This window comes from Enhydra lutris, unplaced genomic scaffold, assembly GCF_002288905.1.
Source record: "Enhydra lutris kenyoni isolate GAN:26980312 unplaced genomic scaffold, ASM228890v2 scaffoldscaffold8, whole genome shotgun sequence".
Lineage (NCBI taxonomy): Eukaryota > Metazoa > Chordata > Mammalia > Carnivora > Mustelidae > Enhydra > Enhydra lutris.
The window spans coordinates 16979679-17004910 of NW_019154092.1; the positions used below are offsets into that span (position 1 = coordinate 16979679).

The 25232-nt window shown below is 44.8% G+C and overlaps 1 protein-coding gene across 1 annotated transcript in view; it reads left to right on the plus strand.

Annotated features, from left to right (window-relative positions):
• LOC111142538 (growth regulation by estrogen in breast cancer 1 like) overlaps positions 1-25232 on the plus strand; it is a 142488-nt gene that overhangs the window by 116341 nt on the left and 915 nt on the right. Inside the window, exons 26-30 of the mRNA XM_022495796.1 lie at positions 17839-18004; positions 18917-19144; positions 20064-20205; positions 21023-21223; positions 23877-24015. Of these exons, the coding sequence (XP_022351504.1) occupies positions 17839-18004; positions 18917-19144; positions 20064-20205; positions 21023-21223; positions 23877-24015 (876 nt within the window). The remainder of the gene's footprint in view (positions 1-17838; positions 18005-18916; positions 19145-20063; positions 20206-21022; positions 21224-23876; positions 24016-25232) is intronic.

Sequence of the window (25232 nt, forward strand, 5' to 3'; positions counted from 1 at the left end):
GATGAGCTGCTGATCGACCTGGAGAGGCCACAGAGCAACAGTAGTGCTGTCACTGGAACCTCGGGTCAGTGCTTCCTTTTCTCTCTGCAGGGGGCGGGGACGGGAAGGAGGGGGTGGGGAGGCATGACTCACACCCCCCCCCTCCCCCGCACTCATGTCAGAGGAGCCTTCCTTGACTCCGGCATCCTGTTCAGACCTCAGTTCTCCAGGAGAGGTACTTGGAAAACCTAACTCTTGAACTGCCTCAAAATACTTCTCTGGGCAAACATTTAATGAAGAGTTTGGTAATGAGCTAAGTATAATAAATTTTACCAACCCCATTTTCCCTAGTCTTTTCCACCCTTAATCACCTCAGGGATATTATACATCTGATATTTGCACAGAAGCCTTCTTTTCCTTCTAGATCTGAAAGCTGTGAAGTTTGTGTTCATTGGCTTAGTACCTGGCACAGTGTTTGAATGAATGAATGAGTGAGTGAGTGAATGAATGAATGAATGACTTTTATAAGCAGTTAATGGCAAGTGTTGGTAGATCAAAGGCTACTCTGGGGTCACTGGCTGTGCTGACCCACCATGCAGCCTGCCAGCCCCTCTCCCGGAGGGTTACTGAAAGGGCCTGTGGCCGTGCCCAGCATGAGCTGTCTTCTGATAAATTATATTACAGCAAATGCAGCAATTTCCTTTTTTTTTTTTTCTCATTAGGAAAGTAATAAAACTCAACATAGAAAACTTGGAGAATGTAACAAAAGATAGAGAAGAGGTTAAAAATAAAAACTCCAGGGGCACCTGGGTGGCTCAGTGGGTTAAGCCTCTGCCTTTGGCTCAGGTCATGATCTCAAGGTCCTGGGATCGAGCCCCACATCAGGCTCTCTGCTCAGCGGGGAGCCTGCTTCTCCCTCTCTCTGCCTGCTTGTGATCTGTCAAATAAATAAATAAAATCTTTAAAAAAAAAAATCAAAACTCCAGGGTGCCCAGCTGGCTCAGTCAATAGAGCATGAGACTCTTGATCTTGGGGTTGTGAGTTTGAGCCCCACATTGGGGATGAAGATTACTTCTAACAATAAATAGGGGCACCTGGGTGGCTCAGTTGGCTACGTATCTGCCTTCAGCTCTGGTCATGATCCCAGAGTCCTGGGATTGAGCCCCGCATTAGGCTCCCTGCTCAGTGGGAGTCTGCTTCTCCCTCTGCCCCCCACCCCAGCATGTGTGCAAGCTCTCTCCCCCTCAAATAAAATCTTTAAAATAAATGAATAAATAAAATAAAAATGAAAACTCCACAACTAGAGATCACCATGAACATTCTTCTTTCCCACATCCCCCCTTTTCCATCATCCTAACACATACACACAAACACACATACAACCTCAAGTGGAAAGCGGCCTTAGTGTGTCTGTTCATCCTGGCAGCTGCTGTCGAATGGCTGTGAGAATTGAAGAGGCAGAGTCATCTGAGGGGCTGTCTGTGTTGATAGGGACCCTCAGCCTGGAGAGCATGAAGACTATTCTACTGGGTGTGCAGAGCTGCTGCCTCAGCCAGGGGTCAGGACTGTACCTTTCTCTACACACCCCCCCAACTCCAGGCTCCCCAGAGATTTGGGGGATAGTGAAGAGTACCAGAGGGGAAGGGGAACTATCACATCTGGGAGTTTCTGGATACCAGCATCAGCGAGGGAGAGGTGAGGGGGTGTTTACCTCCTTACTGGGGCTTTTTAATAGAGCCCCCCTTTACCTGCACTTCCAGAGCTGCCCCCAAGGCTCACATAACCTTAGCCTTGCTCCCATTAACTGGCAAAAAGGTCATGGCTTGCCTTCCGCTGTTTAGCTTTCCTCCCTCTAGGGACAACCTGACCTGCCTGTGCTCGCACCACTGAGCACACATCCCTCAGCCTTGGGCTGACTCGAAGGGTCCTTGGGAAAGCTCACTGGCCAAAGTGTGCAGGCTCCAAAGGTCAAGGCTGTGAGGGGGGAAAAGCAGGTTTTTGTATAAGATGGAAGGACACAAAAGTCAGATGAGCAAGTGGAGCAACTTGGTTGCAAGAGCGTCTGGTTCCTGGCTGTCCTCTGGGATCCCCTGAGGTTGGGATTTGACCGACGTGCCTAGCAGCACCAGTCTGAGCTCAGAGAAGGCCGTTAGGCCTGAACATAGGAGCTTTTGGTTTGTCCACAAATGCAAGAGTGGCTGACCCATCAGAGGGGAAGACATATTTGAAGTGAATTGGCCAAGTGCACAGACGAAAGCAAGACCATTGAGTGTAGATCATGCCTCACATCCTCTCTCACACAGAGACTTTCCCCACGCTGGTTTGGGCATCCATGGAAGTGGCTACAGCCTGGGGAACTTCTCCACAAGCAGAAGTGTGAGACCCTTGGACCCCAGCAGGTGGCAGATGCCCTGGGGCAGGACTGGAACTTGGAGCCTGTATGGGTCAGGGTCCGGAATGAATCAGGAGGCATATCCAAATGAGGTCACCGAGGAGAGTTTAATAACATTATGCCATTTACAAAGATGGGGGTAGGATTTAGAAAAGGAGCTGTAGGTAATTATACCTGGGGGTATAATTACTTCCAGGGCGCCCTGAGCACCCTGGGCCCAAGGAAGCCAGCAGAGGAAGCAGCATCTGGGACTGGAGAGGCCACAGCCCTCGGGAAGAAAGTCAGTCTAGCCTACTCCGCACGCAGGGAGGAGCCAAGGAATAAATAGCCGAGCCCTGCTGATGGAGGGTATGGCGTCCTCTTCCAGGCTCCATCATGGAGAACGGGGTGAGCTCTTCCAGCACCGCCGACAAGTCCCAGAAGCTGTCACTGACCCCCAGCTTCCAGAGCCCAGCCAACAGCATGGGGCTGGATGAAGGGGTCTCCACGGGCACAGCGGGAGCTGGGGAGACCCTGAAGCAGGAGTGCGATTCCCTCGGCCCCCAGATGGCCAGCAGCACCACCTCCAAGCCGTCCTCGTCCTCCTCCTCCTCGGGCCCCCGGGCCCTAGCGTGGCCCGGGCAGCCGCCCCAGGGCTGCAGGGGCCTGCACGCCACCCTGCCCCCGATCGTGATCTTATCGAAGGCGGCCTACAGCCTGCTGGGCTCCCCGCGAGGAGGCAAGCCGCCCGCGTCCTCCTCGCTGCTGCCGCACGCGGACGTGGCTTGGGTGAGCTCCCTGCGGCCGCTGCTGCACAAGGACATGAGCAGCGAGGAGCAGTCCCTCTACTACCGGCAGTGGACCTCGGCTCGACAGCACCACGCCGACTTCAGCAACCAGCCGGACCCCGCTTCCGGCGCCCGCACCTGCCACCCCCGGCGGCTGCTGCTGACCGGCCCCCCTCAGGTAGGCCCGCGGCCCCCAAGGAGGAATGGAGCCGGCGAGCCGCGCGAGCGGGGGTGCGTGTGGGGGCGGGGGTGGGAATGACCCAGAGCCATGAGGTCTTCGCTCGGGCCTCAGGGGCAGGAGAGATCCAAGAGCCCAGGTGTGAAATCTCGTCTCTCTTCTCCTTCGCTCTCCACCCCTCCCCCTCCCCAACTAAAAAAAACGCTTCCCTCAGGTGGGAAAGACCGGCTCCTACCTGCAGTTCCTTAGGATCCTCTTCCGCATGCTCATCAGGCTCCTGGAGGTGGACGTGTATGATGAGGGAGAGATCAACACGGGTGAGTTCCGAACCCCGGCAGTGTGGGGTTGCGGGCGGAGATACGAGACACTGACCCCAACTCGCCTTGCGGGGCCTCCGGGGGGCCTGACGTGCAGGGTTATCCGGAGGCCGAGGGCTCCGTGCTAGCAAACGGCTGTGAGGGCACGGCGGCCACTTTTTAGTTAAGTTGGTGGAGTCTTCCACCCCTGCTGGCCTCCCCTCTCAACCCCCGGCAGGAGGCAGGGCGAAGAGACATCTTAGAAGGCCCTGGTAGGTGGATTAATTGCTTCTATGGGTTTAAAATTCACTTGCAGTGTTCTGCTTAGGGTCCAGGGCGTGCCTGATACTCGCTGGTTACTCCTGCTTTAACAGCAGGCTCTGAGCCAAGGTACATGGATTCCTATAATGAAATTAAAACTGCGCAGAACGAAACCTAGCGCCATAAACCCCTTCTCGTTCACAGTAAGATGGAGGAGCTGGTGCTTGACAGCGCCGTGGGGGCTGGTTTTTTTGTTTTTGTTTTTTAAGATTTTATTTATTTATTTGACAGAAATTACAAGTAGGCAGAGAGGGAAGCAGGCTCCCCGCTGAGCAGAGAGCCCGATGTGGGGCTCCATCCCAGGACCCTGAGATGGTGACCTGAGGTGAAGGCAGAGGTTTAACCCAGTGAGCCACCCAGGCACCCCGTGGGGGCTGGTTTTAAGAAGATTATCTCCCACCCTCTTCTGCCTGTATCCCCTTTCCCAACCCTTCCTGGCCAGCGGTCACCAGTGGGAGCGTTCCAAGGTAGCCCACCCAGCAAAGCCAGAAAGCGAGTGTGAGCAGGGATCAGCCAGCATTAGTTCTCTAGCCGAGGACAGCGTGGCCTCAGAACTGGGGCTTCATGCTTGGAGCAATGGCCTGTGCTGGAAGGGAGAGCAGGCGAGCAATAGGGGTAATCAGACAGAAGCTTTTCCACGGGCCTCAAAGATGAGTCTGGAAAAAGGAAAGGCTTTGGCCTCTTCTGTCAGATTGGCCCTCAGACCTCACCCCACTTGCTTGTTCTAAATAGTTAGATCTGAGACAAGCCCAAAGGACTAGTTCAGTCCAGAGCATGACTAAGCAAAATCAGCCATATCTTAATCATTTTATTACCACTTTTGGCCCTATTTCCACTTCTCACAAGCTCATATTCCTGATTGCAAACACATACATGCAATCCCATCTTCCCACCCGCCTCTCCTTGTTTGTGTCCCCGCCTGAGCTGCACCAGACCCCCAGGCCCACCACAGAGCAGACCCAGAGCTCCAGGTTGGCCTCGAAACACTTAGGGCTGCGGAGAGGGGACTGGGACCAAGAGGACAAAGGCAGACAGACAAGGAAAGAGGAAACTGTCATTTCACCAATCTTCCCACAAAGTCCCCGGGCGCCACAAGGCAACGACACCTTTAATTTTCTCCTCAGATCCCGTTCTGGGGATCTCCTCTAGGGCTTTAACCTGTGTAATGGGCTCTGAGACAATCTGCCACAGCTGGGGCAACAGGCAAACCCGGCCTTTGTAGTGAGACATGTGGTTAGTCTGGCTTTATTCCTTCTACCTCAGTTCAGTGCAGGCGAATGTGATGCTGCTCTGGAGAACCACGATGATATTTAAAACAAAACAAAACAAAAAAACTAGAATAAGCTTTGAGTTTTAATTATTTTTTTAAAAGATTTTATTTATTTATTTGAGAGAGGGCGTGAGCGCGAGCAGGGGGAGGGGCAGAGGGAAAGGAAGAAACAGACTCTCCATTGGGCAGGGATGCTGGAAGCAGGACCTGAGCTGAAGGCAGAGGCTTAACCACCTGAGCTACCCATGTGCCCCAAGTTTGGGGTTTTAAATAAAATGCAAACTTTAGCTCAGGGATATAAAAATAAATGATACTGTGTTCGAAAAATAATAGCTATACTTGTAGTCTTTAGGCTTTCTTTTTTTTTAAGCTTTTCTCTTTCTCCCTTTGTCTTAAGCTTTTGGATCTTATGAATTTTACCAATAATGACAATAACTATCCTCTATTGGATAGCCCCCTTCGCCAGCCATGTCTGAGCACTTTCAGTGCACCTTCTGGAATTCTTACAGTCACCGGGCTCCCTGGGAGCTGGGGGCCGTGGCTGCAGGTGTGAAGTAGGAAGGAGCGGTCTGCACTCACACCTGAGGCTACTAGCTCTCCAGCCCGACTGCGTGTTGGAGCCACCTAAGCAGCTTTAACTGCCGTGACAGGTGTCTGGGGACTAAAGGCGATTGTGGGGGTGGTGGCCTAAGCACGGGGATTTTTTTTTTTACAAGCTCCCAGGTGATTCTCCCATGCAGCAGACACTGGGAATCTTGTTCAGTGCATCCCAAAAATCTCTTAGGCTGTCAATATCTTAAAATTCCACAGTGAAAACTGTGAGGGAGAATTTAGATCACCCAAAATCAAATAAGCTTTCCAGACCATTTTGGGAGCTGGGATGGGAGACTAGTCGATCTCCTAGAAGCGGGAGTTGGCGGACCAGATCTGTAGAGATTCATGGAACCTCGCTGGAACCAGCGAGGCCATGAGTCCCTCCTGCTAGAGGGCATTTTTCCCTCCTGGGCCTGAAGGGATAAATCTGGGCCCCTCTGCCCTGAGACATGGGAGATCATTTTTCACAAATGCCTTTGTCCACCCATCTGGGAGTCATGCCTAAAACCTCTCGTTCCTGACACTTGGGAGGACGGCTGGGGCGCTGGTCAGTCTGGCTGCTCTGCGCACTTTCTTTCTTCTTGTCCTAGATCACAGTGAAAGCAGTGAGGTCAGCCAGTCAGAGGGAGAGCCCTGGCCTGACATCGAGAGCTTCAGTAAAATGCCCTTTGACGTCAGCGTTCACGATCCCAAGTACCGTTTGATGACCCTGGTCTATACGGAGAAGCTGGCAGGGGTCAAGCAAGGTCAGTGCAAGCAGAGCTGGGCGTGCCTCTCTGCAGGCCACAGGGCACCTACATCCAGGCAGAGAAATCTCTCATTGAGAGAAATTTAAAGGAATTCTCCTCTTTGCTTTTCACTTCTCTTGCACATGTATTGACCACCTTTTACTTTTCGTAGCTGACTTCGCGGGCCTAAGTTATAGAATCCTCAGAAGAGCCTTTCAGGGAGTGGGGGACTTTTTTCCCAGGAGTAGGGGCTCCATGCATATCATGGCAAGGTTTTTTGCCCCTTGATACACAGAAGCAATAAAGGATGCCAAAGCCGAGGAGCCCAGGAAGCGAGGAACGGTGTCCATGATGCTGACCAAGTACGCGGCCTACAACACCTTCCACCACTGCGAGCAATGCCAGCAGTACATGGACTTCACCTCTGCCTCCCAGGTGTGGCCCTTTGTCCTTGCCTGTCGCCCAACGTGGATCTTGTGAGTCAGGACTGAAAAATACGGCTCCCAGTCTTAGGCCCTAGACAGAGGACACCTCATTTACAAAATGGAGCCGCTCATTTGTGAACAGAATGTGGGAAGTGATTAAATTAACATTACCGTGAGCTTATTAGGATGGTGGGCAGGGGGAGAAGAAGGGAGAGAAAGAAGCTTGAGTTTTAGCCTCTGAAGTCATTCCATGGAAATGGTTCCATGTGTCCCATTGAGGTTAGCTGTTATCTGTGATCCTGAAAAAGATTTGGTGAGAGGGTTGTTGACAAAAATGGTGCTGTTACCTAACAAGTCCACAGGGTGTGCCCTTTGAGCTGGAAACAGGTCTGCTGATCTGCACGGACAAGTCATATCCTGACTCCAGTGTGGTGTGATTTTGATCCCTAGGCATACAGAGGAGTCAATATTTATCTTTTATTGAGAGAGAACTGAGAGGTAGAACCACAGAAGATGAGCCAATACTCCATAGTCATTGGCTTCTTCTTGGCCAGAGCAACTATAAACACAAAAGGTGGGAAAGGCAACAAAGACAGTAGTCCAGAGCCCATGTAGGGGATAAGTTCTATGTTACTTTCTCCCACTTTACATTCTTGATTTTTATGGCTTGGTTCTGAACACCTAGAACAGCTCTTCCTTCCCGTAGGACATGCTGATGGGACTTCCCCCAAACTTGCTTCTGGTCTGAAGGACCAGGTCTTTACCTTTTTCCCACAAGGTGCCAGAAGGGATATACTGAAAAACTGGATTGATCATTCTGCTCTTCTAATACAAGTTACCTTTTATGTCCCATTTGTTTTCTTGGTGTTCTTGAAAACTTTGGGTGGGTCAGTTTGTAACCAACTCACAATGCTTTACAGAATATAGAAGATTCAAGGCCCCAGTCTATAAATCATCAGCTTTTAGAAAATTATTAAAAATCCTCCATCTGTGTAGTTAGTTTCTATGATTGTAGTACTCACTAAGTAGTATATTCCCACACTTGTGAAGCAGAATGAACTAGAATTTAAGGGAATAATTACAATACTTTTTTCCTATGAAATATAATATTTAGGTTAAAACTCTTGGGAAATCTACCTGATTTCTAGCTGCTGCTGAAAACTGATGCTATCCTTTCGTGAACCCCAAATACTGTCATAAAGACCTTTATGTAATTATTCACTAAGATGGGTTACTGAGAGAGTATGTGAACTTTATTATTTTTTTAAAGATGTATTTATTTCTTTTCAGAGTGGGGAGGGGCAACAGGAGAGGGTGAGACAGAATCCCAAGCAGACTCCATGCTGAGCAAAGACCCCAAAGAGGGGCTCAATCCCACAACCCTGAGATCACGACCTGAGCCAAAATCAAGAGTCGGATGTTTATCTGACTAAGCCACCCAGGCATCCCGAGCATTTGAACTTTGAAGCAAAAATAATTTTATTTTTTTAAGCTCTACACTCAACATGGGACTTGAACCCATGACCCCAAAATCAAGAGTCACGAGCTATACTGACTGAGCCAGCCCAGGTGCCCCAACTTTCTGGCGGTTTAAAAAATAAATCAGATTTATATTTGCTTTCAGTAAGTCCAGTGGTCTTTTCCTGGAACCCAGAGTTCTAGGTTAAGTGACTATTCAAACTCCGTCAGTTTCTACTATAGCTAGGAAAGATGGGGCCACAGAGGCATTTTAGTGATGTTGGCCTAATGTTTTACCTAGAAAAATGATATTTATTTAGCCTGACTCACATAAATGAAAGTGATTTTCCCCTTTAACTGGGCACCTTTGAAAATGTTCAGAGAGCAGGACATCCCACAGGGATATTTAACCTCTGCATAAAACCGAGTGGTAGCGGTTCTAAGAATATGAGGAATGCAAAAACCGTGCCAAGCAACAGAAACTTCTCCACCCTCAGGGAGGCTGTGTAGGGGGCAAGACGCTGGGCTCTCACGTCACTGATAGTGACTAAAAGATGAAGCATTTGCCTTTCCTGCTCTTCTGATGTTGTGGGCACAAGCAGCTCTGGTGGCCTGGAGAAGGATCGGCTCAGTTTGCCTCTCTTAAAAACAACCTTAATGACTGGTCTGGGAGTTTGCAAACCATGAGCTCACATCCCCTTCCTTCCTTCTTTACAAACACAGATGTCTGACTCCACTCTTCACGCATTCACGTTCTCTTCCTCTATGCTGGGAGAAGAGGTGCAGCTCTATTTCATCATTCCCAAGTCCAAAGAGAGTCATTTTGTCTTCAGCAAGCAGGGCAAACACCTGGAGAGCATGCGGCTGCCCCTGGTGTCAGACAAGGTGGGTGACAGTGTCTGGATGCGAACGTTGCTTTCAGACCAACAGACCCAACATACTAGATTGGGTTCTCCAAACTTCTTAAATCTAAGGGTTTTAATTTCCCTTTTTGGTCTCTGGTTCTTTTTTTTTTTTTTCTTTTTTTTTTTTTTTTTCCCTTTCAGCAGAATTTGAATGCAGTCAAGAGCCCTATTTTCACTCCTTCCAGTGGTCGCCATGAGCACGGACTCCTAAACCTCTTTCATGCCATGGAGGGTATCAGCCACCTGCACCTTCTGGTGGTCAAAGAATACGAGATGCCTCTGTACCGCAAGTACTGGCCCAACCACATCATGCTGGTGCTCCCTGGGATGTTCAATAACGCAGGCGTGGGTAAGGGGCCCCCCGGGGTGCGGAGAGGGGCTGCAAGATCAAGGGACCTCCTTTCTCCGCACGGGAGACTTCCAGAGGTTCCCCAGCCTCTAGAAAGAATCCTATCCGCCGGACCAAAGGACTTTTGATTCTTCTTTAAAGTTGAGTTTTCCTTTCCCTTTATCTGCAGTTTAGCAATATTTTAACTTCCGAGGGCTAGTAGTTGAAGAAGTCACTGGTAGATTAAGCGTTCCGGGAAGGGCTTGGGATTCTTCCCAGAGTCGGTTGCCAATCTTCCAGGACTGAGCCCCTTGTGGCAGGAGTGGAACAATGAGGAGGAGGGGAGCTAGCACCTCACTACAGTCCGGAGGGATCTGGAGGTGTCCCCGAGTCATTGCTAATCATTTTAAAGGCACGTGGCAAGTTCTAAGAGGGGGTCTGTACAACCAGAAATTGGAAGCATCATTACTGTGTATGGCAGTCATCTTAAAAGTACGTGGACAGGGGCGCCTGGGTGGCTCAGTGGGTTAAGCCGCTGCCTTCGGCTCAGGTCATGATCTCAGGGTCCTGGGATTGAGCCCCGCATCGGGCTCTCTGCTCAGCAAGGAGTTGCTTCCTCCTCTCTCTCTGCCTGCCTCTCTGCCTGCTTGTGATCTCTGTCTGTCAAATAAATAAACAAAATCTTAAAAAAAAAAAAAAAAAGTACCTGGACAAAGTCCTTCCTACTTTTCCCCATGGAGTTTAAGAGCAATGGGCTGAGTCATCAAAGGAGCACATGGTTATCTGAGCGTGTGACAGAGCTGTGGAGGTAGGAGACCTCCAGTTGGATTCAGAGCTGTGTGTCTGGTCACTTCCTGCATCGCAGTTCTTAACCGTATGCCCCATCTGCTCCTGTGAGTGTTTGCAGTCTCCGCAGGACTGAAGACCAACAGTTGCTCATTGATACTCTAGAGGGATGTAGGAACATCCTGCCCAGAAACAGAGAATGCAGAGGAGACCTGAGTAGTTTCTCTAGATCTCTAAATCTACACTCTTCTCCAGGTTCTTATCTTCTCTCATCCCCGCACCCAGCACCAACACCACCCCCACCCCACCCACCATCTCTCTCTCCGACAATCTGTCCACCTCTCTCCCTTCCTTCTTAAGTCTCGTCTCTTGTTCTCCCTTCCATCCCTTTTCATTTCCTTAAAGTTTAGCCTTAATATGGGATTAAAATATTTTCAAAAACTAGTTTTGAATATGATTTTATTTTCCATATTTATGACTTTATATCAAGTGGATTAAGGTTTTTACATATTCCTGGTCATCTGTCCTCTCCAAAACCACAAATCCACAAACTAACTCGAATATTTCTCCATATGAATATGATCCTCAAATTACCCCCCTTCTCTGCCTTACCAGTCTTTAGGTGAATTTCCTCATCCCAGATCTGAATGAATTTGCTTAATGCCAGTTTTGCCATTTTTGCAATAATTTGAGAAACTAACATATATGCCAATGACGTACATGCAAACTATTTTTAATTTTTAATTTTTTTATTTGGAAAAAAACAGCATAAAATTTACCATCTTAGCCATTTAAAAAAAATTTTTTTTTAAAGATTTTATTTATTTATTTGACAGAGATCACAAGTAGGCAGAAAGGCAGGCAGAGAGAGAGGAGGAAGCAGGCTCCCTGCCGAGCAGAGAGCCCAATGTGGGGCTTGATCCCAGGACCCTGGGATCATGACCTGAGCCGAAGGCAGAGGCTTTAACCCACTGAGCCACCCAGGCACCCCCATCTTAGCCATTTTTAAGGGTACAGTTCAGTAGCATTCACCATATTCATATTGTTTTGCAACTAATCTCCAGAACTCTGGTCATCTCACAAAACTCAAACTCTGTATCACGGAAGATTAACTCCTTATTTCCCCCTTTCCTGGCAGCCACCATTCTATTTTGTGTCTGTAAATTTGACTACTTTAGGTATGTCATGTAAGCTTGATCATACAATATTTGTTCTTTTTAAATTTAATTTTAAAGATTTTATTTATTTATTTGACAGAGAGAGAGATCACAAGTAGGCAGAGAGGCAGGCAGAGAGAGAGGGGGAAGCAGGCTCCCCGCTGAGCAGAGAGCCCAATGCGGGGCTTGAACCCAGGACCCTGAGACCATGACCCAAGCCGAAGGCAGAGGCCCATCCCACTGAGCCACCCAGGCGCCCCTTTACAATATTTGTTCTTTTGTGTCTGAGTTATTTCCCTTAGCAAAATGTTCTTTTTTTATTATTAACATTAATACATTATTTGCTTCAGGGGTACAGTTCTGTGAATCCTCAGTCTTACACAATTCATAGCACCCACCATAGGACATACCTTCCCCAATGTCCATCACCCAGCCATCCTATCCCTCCCCACCTCCAGCAACCCTCAGTTTGTTTCCTGAGATTAAGGGTCCCTTATGGTATGTCTCCCTCCCTGGATTCATCTTTTCATTTTTTTCCTTCTATGCCCCCTATGACCCCCCCGCCCTGCCTCTCAAATTCCTCATATCAGAGAGATGATAATTGTCTTTCTCTGATTGACTTATTTCACTCAGCATAATACACTCTAGTTCCATCCACATCGTTGCAAATGGCAAGATTTTGTTTCTTTTTGTGGCTGCATAGTATTCCATTGTATATGTGTGTCTTCTTTATCCATTCATCTGTTGATGGACATCTAAGTTCATTCCATAGTTTGGCTATTGTGGACATTACTGCTATAAACATTTGGTGCATGTGCTCCTTCGGATCACTACATTTGTATCTTTGGGGTAAATACCCAGTAGGTGATTGCTGGGTCATAGGGTAGCTCTATTTTTAACTTTTTGAGGAACCTCCATGCTGTTTTCCAGAGTGGCTGCACTAGCTTGCATTCCCACCAACAGTGTAGGAGGGTTCCCTTTTCTCCATATACTCACCAACACCTGTCGTTTCCTGACTTGTTAATTTTAGCCATTCTGACTGGTGTGAGGTGTCACATTGTTGTTTTGATTTGCATTTCCCTGATGCTGAGTGATGTTGAGCACTTTTTCATGTGTCTGTTGGCCATTTGGATGTATTCTTTGAAGAAATGTCTGTTCATGTCTTCTGCCCATTTCTTGATTGGATTATTTGTTCTTTGGGTGTTGAGAGGGATAAGCTCTTTATAGATTTTTGATACTAGCCCTTTATATGATATGTCATTTGCAAATATCTTCTCCCATTCTGTCAGTTGTCTTTGGGTTTATTGACTGTTTCCTTTGGTGTGCAAAAGCTTTTGATCTTGATGAAGTCCCAATAGTTTATTTTTGCTCTTGCTTCCCTTGCCTTTGGCGATGTTTCTAGGAAGAAGTTGCTGTGGCTGAGGTCAAAGAGATTGCTGTCTGTGTTCTCCTCAAGATTTTGATGGATTCCTGTCTCACATTGAGGTCTTTCATCCATTTTGAGTCTCTTCTTGCATGTGGTGTAAGGAAATGGTCATTTCATTCTTCTGAATGTGGCTGTCCAATCTTCCCAACACCATTTGTTGAAGAGACTGTCTTTTTTCCATTGGACATTCTTTCCTGCTTTATCAAAGATTAGTTGACCATAGAGTTGAGCGTCAATTTCTGGGCTTTCTATTCCATTCCGTTGATCTATGTGTCTGTTTTTGTGCCAGTACCATACTGTCTTGATGATGACAGCTTTGTAATAGAGCTTGATGTCCAGGACTGTGATCCCACCAGCTTTGGCTTTCTATTTCAACATTCCTTTGACTACTTGGGGACTTTTCTGGTTCCATATAAATTTTAGGATTATTTGTTTCAGTTCTGTGAAAAAACGTAGATGGTATTTTGATAGGGATTGCATTGAGTGTGTAGATTGCTCTAGAAAGCATCGACATTTTTTTTACTTTTTAAAAAAGATTTTATTTATTTGACACAGGGAGAGAGAGAGAGATCACAAGTAGGCAGAGAGGCAGGCAGAGAGAGAGAGGGAGAAACAGGCTCTCTGCTGAGCAGAGAGCCTGATGTGGGGCTCAATCCCAGGACCCCAAGATCATGACCTGACCTGAAGGCAGAGGCTTAATCCACTGAGCCACCCAGGTGCCCCAACATCGACATTTTAATAACGTTTGCTCTTCCAATCCATGGGCATGGAACATTTTTCCATTTCTTTGTGTCTTCCTCAATTCCTTTCATGAGTGTTCTATAGTTGTCTGAGTATAGATCCTTTGCCTCTTTGGTTAGGTTTATTCCTAGGCATCTTATGGTTTGGGGTACAATTATAAGTGGGATCAACTCCTTAATTTTCCTTTCTTGTCTCCTTGTTAGTGTATAGGAATGTAACTGATTTCTGTGCATTGATTTTATATCCTGCCACTTTGCTGAAATCCTGTATGAGTTCTAGCAACTTTGGGGTGGAGTCTTTTGGGTTTTCCACGTAGAGTGTCATGTGATCTGCACAGTGAGAGTTTGACTCCTTCATTGCCAATTGGAATGTATTTTATTACTTTTTGTTGTCTGATTGCTGAGGCTAGGACTTCTACTACTATGTTGAACAGCAATGGTGATAGTGGACATCCCTGCCATGTTCCTGACCTTAAGGGAAAAGCTCTCAGTTTTTCACCATTGAGGATGATATTTGCTGAGAGCTTTTCAATATGGCTTTTATGATACTGAGATGTTCCTTCTATCTCTACACTATGAAGAGTTTCAATCAAGAAAAGAATGCTATACTTTGTCAAATGCTTTTTCTACATCAGAGGATCATATGGTTCTTGTCCTTTTACTTATGTAGTGTATCACATTGATTAATTTGCAGATGTTGAACTACCCTTGCAGCCCAGGAATAAATCCCACTTGGTCATGGTGAATAATCCTTTTAATGTACTATTGGATTTTATTGGCTAGTATTTTGGTGAGAATTTTTGCATCCATGTTCATCAGGGATATTGGTCTGTAATTATCCTTTTTGGTGGGGTCTCTGTATGGTTTTGGGACCAAAGTAATGCTGACCTTGTAGAGTTTGGAAGTTTCCCTTCCATTTCTACTTTTTGAAACATCTTCAGAAGAATAGACATTATTTCTTCTTTACATGTTTGGTAGAATTCCCGTGGAAAGGCATCTGGCCCTGGACTCTTTGTCTGTTGGGAGATTTTTGATTACTGCTTCTTCAGTTTCCTTGCTGGTTATGGGTGCTCAGATATTTTAAATCTTGATGCAGTCCAACTATAAGTTTTCTTCTTCCATTGGCTATGCTTTTGGTGTCCTATCCAACAAATCATTGCTACATACAACAGCAAGATTTTCACCTGTTTTCTTTTTAAGAATTTTATAGTTTTAGCTCTTACAGTTAGATCTTTGATCCATTTTAGTTTTATATAGTTTAAGGTAATGGTCCAGCTTCATTCTTTTGCATGGGAATATCAGTTTTTCTAATACCATCTGCTGAAGAAATTGTCCTTTTCTTGGCACCTTTGTCAAAAATCATTTGACTGTACAGGTCCTTAGGGTTGGGCCCTTACTGCTGGGCTCTGCATTCTTTTTTTTTTTTTTTTTTAAAGATTTTATTTATTTACTTGACAGAGAGAGACCACAAGTAGACAGAGAGACAGGCAGAGAGAGAGAGGGGGAAGCAGGCTCCCTGCCGAGCAGAGAGCCCGACGCGGGACTCGATCCCAGGACCCTGAGACCATGACCTGAGCCGAAGGCAGCGGCCCAACCCACTGAGCCACCCAGGCGCCCTGGGCTCTGCATTCTTATCCCACTGGCCTATATGTCTGTCTTTATGTCACTACCATATTGTTTTGATTACTATCATTTTACAGTAAGTTTTGAAATCAGCCAACTGTGAGACCTCCAACTTTGTTCTTTTTTCAAGGTTATTTTGGCTATTAAGGTCCCTTAAGATTCCACATTAATTTAAGGATGGATTCTTTTTTAATTTCTGTACACACATAAATCATTAAGATTTTGATAGGGATTGCATCAAATCTGTGGATCACTTTGGATAATATTGACATCTCAACAATATTACATCTTCCAATCCATGACCATGGATGTCTTTCCATTTACCCATGTCATGTTTACTTTTTTTCAGCAATGTTTTGTACTTTTTTATGTACAGGTAGTTCACATGCTTGGTTAAACATATATTCCTAAGTATTTTATTCTTTTTGATGCCATTGTAAATGGAATTGTTTTCTTAATTTCCCTTTTAGATTATTGTTAGTGTATTGAGACACAACTGATTTTTTTGTTTTGTATCTGCAACTTTGCTGAATTCATGTTTATTATTTCTAACAGTTTGTATGTGTGTGTGGAATATTTATGGCTTTCTGCATATAAAGTCATGTGCCTACAAACAGATAATTTTACTTCTTCCTTTCCAACCTCAGTGCCTTTTCTTTTTCTTGCCTAACACTCTGGCTAGGATTTCTAGTACTGTGTTAAATACAAGTGGCAGTGGTACAATGGAATAATCCTTGTCTTGTTCTATCCTAGAGGAAAAGCTTTCAGTCTTTTACCATTACAATGTTAGTTGTGGGCTTTTTATATATGGTCCTTACTACATTGAGAATACAAAGTATTACACAAATGTTCCTGGAAGGTAGATTTTCCTTAATCTCTAGTAGTACCCTTGATCTATTCAAACTCTTTTTCTGGTTCCTCCATAGATCTAATAGCTTTGTTTAATCTCTTCATTACCTACATTTTCATTTTCAGGTAGCCCACTCATATAAAATTTGGCTGTGATGAGTATCATCTTAATTTTTTTTAGTTCTAATTCCAGTGTAGTTAACATATGGTGTTATGTTTTAGATGTACAATATAGTGATTCACCAATTCCATATATTATTCAGTGTTCATCAAGATAAGTGTACTCTTAATGCACTTCACCTATTTCACCCAACCTCTACCCCTTTTCCCTATAACCATCTGTTCTCTATAGGTAACTGTTTTTTGGTTTGTCTTTTTTTCTTCTTTTCTTCATTCATTTTGTTTCTTAAATTCTACCTATGAGTAAAATCATGTGGTATTTCCTTTCTCTGACTGGCTTGAGTTACCATTATTTATACTAGCCAAATTACAGAAGCAACCTAAGTGTCCATTGATAAGTGAAAAAGGATAAAAATGTGGCATATATACACAATGGAATGTCATTCAGTCATAGAATGAAATCTTGCCATTTGCAACAACATGGATGGATCTGATGACCATCATCTTCTTAATAATCTCTAATACTAAGTACTTACCACATGTTAGACACTGTTGTGAACACCATACAACAATCCTGTGAAGTGGACATTATCATTGCCTTCTTATAGATGGAGAAGCCAAGGCATAGGGGATTTAACTTTTTCACTGTCACACAGCTAGAAAGTGGTGGAACCAGAATTAAATGTTACTAGCTTGGCTCCAGTCTTTTACTATACCATACCGCCTCTTACAAAAAGCCCATCTAGGGGGCGCCTCGGTGGCTCAGTGGCTTAAAGCCTCTGCCTTCAGCTCAGGTCATGATCTCAGGGTTCTGGGATGGAGCCCCGCATCGGGCTCTCTGCTTGGCGGGGAGCCTGCTTCCCTTCCTCTCTCTCTGCCTGCCTCTCTGCCTGCTTGTGATCTCTGTCAAATAAATAAATATTAAAAAAAAAAAAAAAAGCCCATCTAGGGAAAGGATGCCAGTTTCCAGAATCTTCTTCAAAGAACACTGCTGTCAATCTCCTAAAGCAGGGGATACATTAGTATAAGCAGCATACCCACTCACCGCAACCCTGGCTACTCGCTAGAGCAGGACATGCAGGTGGCTGCTTCTAGGACTGAGAGCGCATCTTACAGCCTTAAAAAGAACTAATCAGTTATACGCATTTCCTCTACGTGGTATCCTATGTCCCATCAGGGAAACTGGATTCTTGCAGAACCCCTTAAAGTGTAGTGCATGCATCCTCTGCATCATCGAAGACTGCTCTGGTTTTTGGCCTTTTATCAGACTTAAAGTGCATCTCTGGTGATGGGCTCCAGAATCAGCATTTTTAAACAGACTCCTTATTTTTACTCATTTGAGAACCACTGCTCTGAACAATTCGTTGACCCTCCCACCCTGCATGCTCACCACATGAACAGGCATGCCTTGGAAAGAAGGTTGTCTGGGGTGGTGGTGGGGGGGTTGGGTCAAGCCCGAGTGAAGGAGGTACAGCTGTGGTTATGTTGCCTTCCAGGTGCTGCCAGGTTTCTCATTAAGGAGCTGTCCTACCACAATCTGGAACTGGAGAGGAACCGCCTGGAAGAACTGGGAGTTAAACGCCAGTGTGTCTGGCCTTTCATCGTTGTGATGGATGACTCGTGTGTTCTGTGGAACATTCACAGTGTTCAGGATCAGAGCAGGTAGTAGTACTTGCCACGCCATTCTAGGGAAGTATGACCTAATGCTGTGAAGAAGATCCTTTCCTTGGCTATAGTCATGCATGGAAGTAAATGAGAGAGGTACAGCTTTCCAGAGCAAAACAATGATTCAGGAGACTACCCTCACTAGCACTCTCTTCAGTTTAGAGATTCAGTGTGCCATTACGCTCCTGGGCTATTTCTGCATCATGGCTTTGGTCTGCTATAAAGTCTGTGGGAAAGTGCTGTTTTATAAAGTCTACTGGCTCCTGAGTCAGACCTGCTTTTTAACCCCAGCTCTGCTCTGTAACTACCCGGATGAAAAGGGAAAGTCATTTAATCTATCTCAATTCCCTCACTTCTGAAATTAGGGTTGAGCCAAAATCAGTGGTTCTCCTTCCTAGGACAGTGGTGAAAATGGGTCCATGAGGACCAGGAAATGCTAAACCTGGAGAAGTCCTAAGCAATAAATGGCCCCAAAATACAAGTAGCTCCCCCTCTGAAACACTTCCAGGTGACCTTTAGGCCCTTCTGGCTCACACACTGTGCCTGTTTCCACTTGCGGATATGAAGCCAGGGATGTTTTCAAACATTTCTTTGTTACACTGTAATTACCAGAGGTATACCTATGTGCTTCTAACCTTCAAAATGTGCTTCATTTTGAGATGGGCTGACTTTCTTTCTCTGCCTTAACATGGTAAGCCCTACCCCCAAAAGACCGCTCCCTTAAGTTAGCAGTGACAGGCAGCGTGAAAACTAGGCTTGACCTTCTTTTCTATCCCAGTCTAATATCAAGTAAACCAGCTAATTTTATCCTTTACAGATATTAATACTGTATAGTAGTGTTAGCCCTTAATAAACAACTCTCAGTAATATTTATTGATCTCTTATTTAAACCAATTTTACATTTCATAGCCAGCCCATGGAAGCAGGAGTTTCCAGTAAGAATGTGTCCTTGAAGAGTGTCTTGCAGCATATTGAAGCAACACCAAAAATCATCCACTATGCAATCCTGGGCATACAGAAATGGAGCAGCAAGTTGACTTCTCAGAGCCTGAAAGCCCCATTTTCTAGGTGCCATGTGCATGACTTCATTCTCCTTAACATAGACTTGACTCAGAATGTACAGTACGACTTCAACAGGTAAGTCAGGCCTCCTGGAGGCAAGTAATCCTGGTACCTACTGGTTGCTTCGGTCCAACTCTGACACCTATAATGGGTCTACTCCTTTGATTTGGTCTTTGAAAAACCGAGAATCTCCTTTTATGGACAAGGAGGGGGAGTGGATCACAAGCCCCAAAGTGCACCTTCCTAATCCCTCAAACTGACCCAGACCCTTAAAAGAACAGGAATTACAACATGAAGTGCTTAGAAAACCTACTTTAGCTATCCCATTATTCAACAAGAACTAAAACAGGACAAAAACTATTAACACAAATCAACACAAATCAGTGTGTGGACCCATAATCCACTGAAGGTGAACTCTTTCATCCTCAGAACTTGTAAGTTAATCCTTTTCCCTAAATGTTAGTAAAATCCAGAGATTTGGATCCTTCAGGGAAGGGCCAGCAGGCCGGAATGAGCAGGCAAGCCCTGGTCTTGCCTCCTGAATAAATAACATCCCCATCCTGGAAAATCCAAGATGGCCAAGTGAGGAATGTCAGGGATCATTTAGTCCCTCTTATGTCAGCCACCACCTCTGTAACTATGAGAATATGCTGGAGCTGTTTCATGTTGTTTGCAGCCAGGATTTTGAAACTGGGAGCATGTCTGCATTCGTTTCCCACAGGAGTATACAGAATGTGCAGTCCTGTTTCAGTTCAGGAATGCCTAAGGCCCTTTTGGTTATCTGGGGCCAAAGCCATCCCACTTTCTCCTCCTTTTAATGACTGCAGTGCCCAATTTAGGGGGTTCACAGGCCAGTGCTAAGAGGACCAGCCAGCTCCAGAAGGCAAGGCTGATTCGGAGTCTGTCTCCTAACAGCTGTGATGCATCTGTGTGTGGTGAACATGGCTGGGATGTGACAGGTAGTCAAAGACCTATCCCTGTGATTATGATTCAGGTATTTCTGTGAAGATGTTGACTTTAACCTGAGAACAAACAGTAGTGGCCTGCTCATCTGCCGCTTTAATAACTTCAGTCTCATGAAGAAACATGTTCAGGTTGGAGGGCAAAGGGACTTTATCATTAAACCAAAGATCATGGTAAGTTTGCAAGCTTGATTCTACTGTTGAAAGTTAAGACAGTTTCTCACCAGTCCTTGTTATTTGGCACTTCACTGGAAAGTGATATGACACAAGGGAATCAGTTCTTAATGCCAAGTTTGCAGTCTCATTCCCCTTACTGAGGATTCACCCAGAGCAAAACATAACATGTGAAGTCAACAGATCTACCTTTCTTTAGACTTAAGGCTTAACAATTCCATCAAATCTCAAGTTTCAAACTTAACATTCTCTCTTCATAAACTGGCAAAATTAACATCTTTACATTCTTTAATACATAAGTGAAATGTAAATTAAGATGCTTGTCTGTTCCTTGCCATTTTCTTTTTTAAGAAAGTAATACCAATCAGCACCTGTTGAGAGTGAATTCCATGGACCTAACCAATTCTTTTAAGAGATTTACTGGTATCTAATCATTTATAATATGTGATTTCCCCAGTGGAGCTTAGAAACCTCTTTGCTTTTATTTTTTGGATCTGATGGGATGGGATTTAACCCGTGCACATCCAGCAGCACTGAGAAAGGCGTCCTGTGGGCCTTCACAATGTTGCTAAATGCAGTAACTTTCAAAGAACCCTACATTTCTCCTTCCCTTGCTGTGTGTTGTTAGACCCAACCTATTCCCAAGGGGAAAGAACTTTCTCAGAACCCAAGAATGACACACTTATGTTTAGCCCTACCATCTGTCACTGTGCTACTGCTCTTATTTGGGGACTGTTAGTATGCAATGCAGTTCTTCCTTGCCTGTTTCATCCAGTGACAGACATATTTCCCATGATAATCTTGGCTCTGATTTCAGGTGTCAGAGAGCTTAGCACCCATCTTGCCCCTTCAGTATGTCTGTGCTCCCGACAGTGAACATACACTACTGGCAGCCCCTGCGCAGTTTCTCCTGGAGAAGTTCCTTCAGCACGCTTCCTACAAACTCTTCCCCAAAGCCATCCATAACTTCAAGAGTCCTGTGTTGGCCATTGACTGCTACCTTAACATTGGACCAGAGGTAAAGGGAAGAGGGCTGGTACTGTGCTTTTATCCACTTCCATCCATCGCTCTCTCCTTTTTTTTTTTTTTTTTAAGATTTTATTTATTTGAGAGAGAGAGATCACAAGTAGGCAGAGAGCTAGCTGAGCAGAGAGCCTGATGCAGGGCTCAGTCCCAGGACCCTGAGGTTCATGACCTGAGCCAAAGGCAGAGGCTTGACCCACTGAACCATCCAGGCACCCCAACTTCCATTTCTTTCCCATTTTAGTTCCCATTTGAAATTTTAAATGGAGACAAAAAAGGAGCCTGTGACATATTGCAAAGGCTCACACAAGATGTGATGGCAACTGTCCCTCCCCATACCTACTTCAAGCTCTCCACAGTGAGCCAGTGAAGACTCACAGCTTAGCTCAAAGGTCAGTTCCACTGAGAAGCCTACCCAAGACTTTGGACAGAAGCAGTTATCAGACCATCTTATAATCACATGATGTTTCTCCACAAGACACAGTTCTTCAGAGGCACACAGTGTCTTAGCCACTGTTTTAGGCAGAAGAGGAGCTCCGTGACTGTTGAACAACTTAGGGGATCACAGGAGACCTTTAGAGCTGTCACTTCACTATTTTCTATTCCTGAATTTTTCTTTTCCATTGTTTCCTCATTTTCCACTCTTTTTCTTGTCTGTCTCAAATTCTCCATCAGTTTTAGTTTAAAAAATCTGTCACTTACACCTTTAGACCACTGATGGCCTTTAGAACTTTAAGGGCTTCTACCACTAAGCTTTCCTCTATGATTAGTATTGTTTTCAAAATATTTCATTCTATTCATTAACATAATATACTCTTTGTAAGGATTTTTTTCTTTTTTTTTTAAAGATTTTATTTATTTATTCAACAGAGAGAGATCACAAGTAGGCAGAGAGGCAGGCAGAGAGAGAGAGGAGGAAGCAGGCTCCCCACCAAAGAGAGAGACCGATGCGGGGCTCGATCCCAGGACCCTGGGATCATGACTTGAGCCGAAGGCAGAGGCTTTAACCCTCTGAGCCATCCAGGCGCCCAAGGAATTTTTTTTAAAAAATGAAAGGTATAAAGGAGAAAAATCACTTGTAATGGGAACAGTAATATTTTGGTAGACTATTATTTCCTCTTTGGCTTTTTTGGTGTATGTATTGACATACACAATTTTTCAAACTGAAATACAACTGTATTCAATTCTGAAAACTGATTTTTTTTTAAGATTTTTTTATTCATTTGAGAGCGCGCATAAGTTGAGGGCAGGGGAAGCGGGGAGAAACGGGCTCCCTGCTGGGCAGGGAGCCTAACGTGGAGTTCAATCCCAGGACCCTAGGATCATGACCTAAGCCAACGGCAGAAGCTTAACTGAGCCACCCAGGCATCCCCTGTGAACTAATTTTTAATTCAAATAGCATAAACACTTTACATTCTTATTCTTATGAAATTTCAGTAATCTACACTGTGGGTTGGACCATGAATTGTAAAATTTTAGAGGTAGAAGGAACCTTAAAAACCATCAGGTGTAATAGTGCCTTTTATGGTATCTCCAAAATCCTGTACCCCAGGGTCCAGGGCTCTAGATGTTATTAAGTATTAAAGACTGCGTTATCTAACAACAGCTAACACTCACTGAATACCTACTTAACAGCTTACAGTATTTATTCCACAAAACAGTCCTATGAAACAGGTACTACTGTTCTTTCCCCAGACAAGGAACTGAGGTATGGTAAATGAAGGAAGCTGCTCAAGGTCTCCTACTAGCTATGAAGCAGCGAAACCGGTATTTGGAGCCAAGTGGGCAGGTCCACATATTAAGCCATTTCATTGTTCTCAAGGTCTCCCCAACTATCTTATTACCCTGTAATTACCCTGTAATTTCTGTAAAGTTATATTCTGTACATGCAAGCCATATTGAACTAAATTTTAAATATCATCCACTATGGGGCACCTGGGTGGCTCAGTTAAGCATCTGCCTTTGGATCAAGTCCTGGTCCTGGGATTGAGCCCCACATTGGGCTCCCTGCTCAGCAGGAAGTCTGGTTCCTGCTCTCCCTCTGCCTGCCGCTCCCCCTACTTGTGCGCTCTCTCTCGCTGTCTCTCCCAAATAAATAAAAAATTATGCACTGCTTGGGGTGCCTGGGTGGCTCAGTCGGTTAGGCATCCAAGTCTTGATTTCAGCTCAGGTCTTGATCTCAGGGTTTTGAGTTCAAGCCCCACACTGGGCTCCACACTAGGTGTGGCGCCTACTTAAAATCATGTACTGTTTGAAGCTTCTGTTTGATTGAAAATTGAAGTTCATGTAAATGAAAAGCTGATTACCTTATTGATGAGAATAAATAATTTCTAATCAAAACATTTAAATCTTAAGTATGCCTTTGTGTGGAAGGCAGTTACATGGAGAGGCCTGTTTTGTTTCTTACTACTAATCCTAACTGTCCTTCATTAAGAGAAACAAGATTTAAATAGATTAAAACTTGGCACACTAAGTAAAAGAGCTACAGAGTTTAAATAACCAATCTATTTAAGTTTCAATAAAAAAATTTACCTCCTTTACCTTACCCTGAAATAGCTAAAATGGAAGGTACTGGCTCACTCAGCTAAAGTATAGATGTTTTGCTTGCTTTTTGAAATGCCCATGCTATGTCTGCTTGATGATTCCAGGTGGCCATATGCTACGTCAGCTCCAGGCCCCACTCCAGCAATGTCAGCTGTGAAGGGGTGTTTTTCAGTGGACTTCTCTTGTACCTCTGTGACTCTTTTGTAGGTGCTGATCTTCTGAAGAAATTTAAGTTTCTAAAAGGTAAGTCAAATTTAGTGCCTTTTGCTTATGAATGCCATTGTTCCTCCAGATAAAACAGGGAGGTGAAACATATAAAAAAGCACATTAACAATTTTTGCAAGTTAAACGCCTTGCTTTTACACCAGGGCCACGATTTACTTAACTGGGGCAGGGGTGGAATCAAGTTGTGGTTAAGTCAGGGCAAAAATGCAGACACAAAGCCAGAAATGTGACCACATTAAGTTTGATTTTACCACTATTAATTTCAGAAAGGAATGATGCGATGTAAGTGTTATAAACAGTGCTTCTCAAATCACCTAATTTTAATAAAAATCAGGTTAATGAGTTGTAATTCTGGTATAGAAGCTAAAGTTGCTTCAACAGGTGTGTACAATACAAAAGAGATCTGCCTAAGAACAAACTGCAGATTAAGCACCACAAATAATCATGACAGGATGACCTCTGAGGTCAGTGAAGAAAGTTAAGATTCAGAATATTGTGCACAGGCCACTGTGGAAAAACAGTGTAGAGTTTCCTCAAAAACTGAAGATAGGATTAATCATATATCCATTAATTCCAGTACTGGGTATTCACCCAAAGAAAATGAAAACATTACCACAAAAAGATACATGCACCCCAGTGTTTATTGCAGCATTACTCACAACAGGTAATATTTGTAGGCAACCCAAGCGTCCCACCATAGATGAATGAATAAGGAAGATGTATTTATATACAGTGGATTAACTCCACCATAAAAAAGAGATCTTGCCATTTGCAGCAGCATGAGTGGGCCTAGAGGGTATATAATGCTAAGTGAAATAAGTCAGAGAAAAGACAAATACTGTATGATTTTACTCATATGTACAATTTAAGAACAGAGGATATTGTGTATGTATGCATAAAATGTGCCTGGAGCGGTGTGGGGCAAGGGGGCTGCCTCCCAGGGGACATCTGGCAATAGTGGGACACATTTTAGGTTGCCGCACTGGAGGGCACTGCCGACATCTAGTGAGTAGAGCCGAGGATGCTGCTAGACCACCCTACACGAACAGAACAGCCCCCCGTAACAAGATTACCCAGCGTTGCTAAGGCGGAGAAGCCCTAGAGACACAGGACACTTGTTTTACCATTGGTTACCAGAGGGCAAGGAGAGATTTTTCACTTTACACTCTTAAACTGAATTTGTAATACTACTTACTCAAATAGAAAATAAAATTATCGGGTTCTCTGCTCGGCAG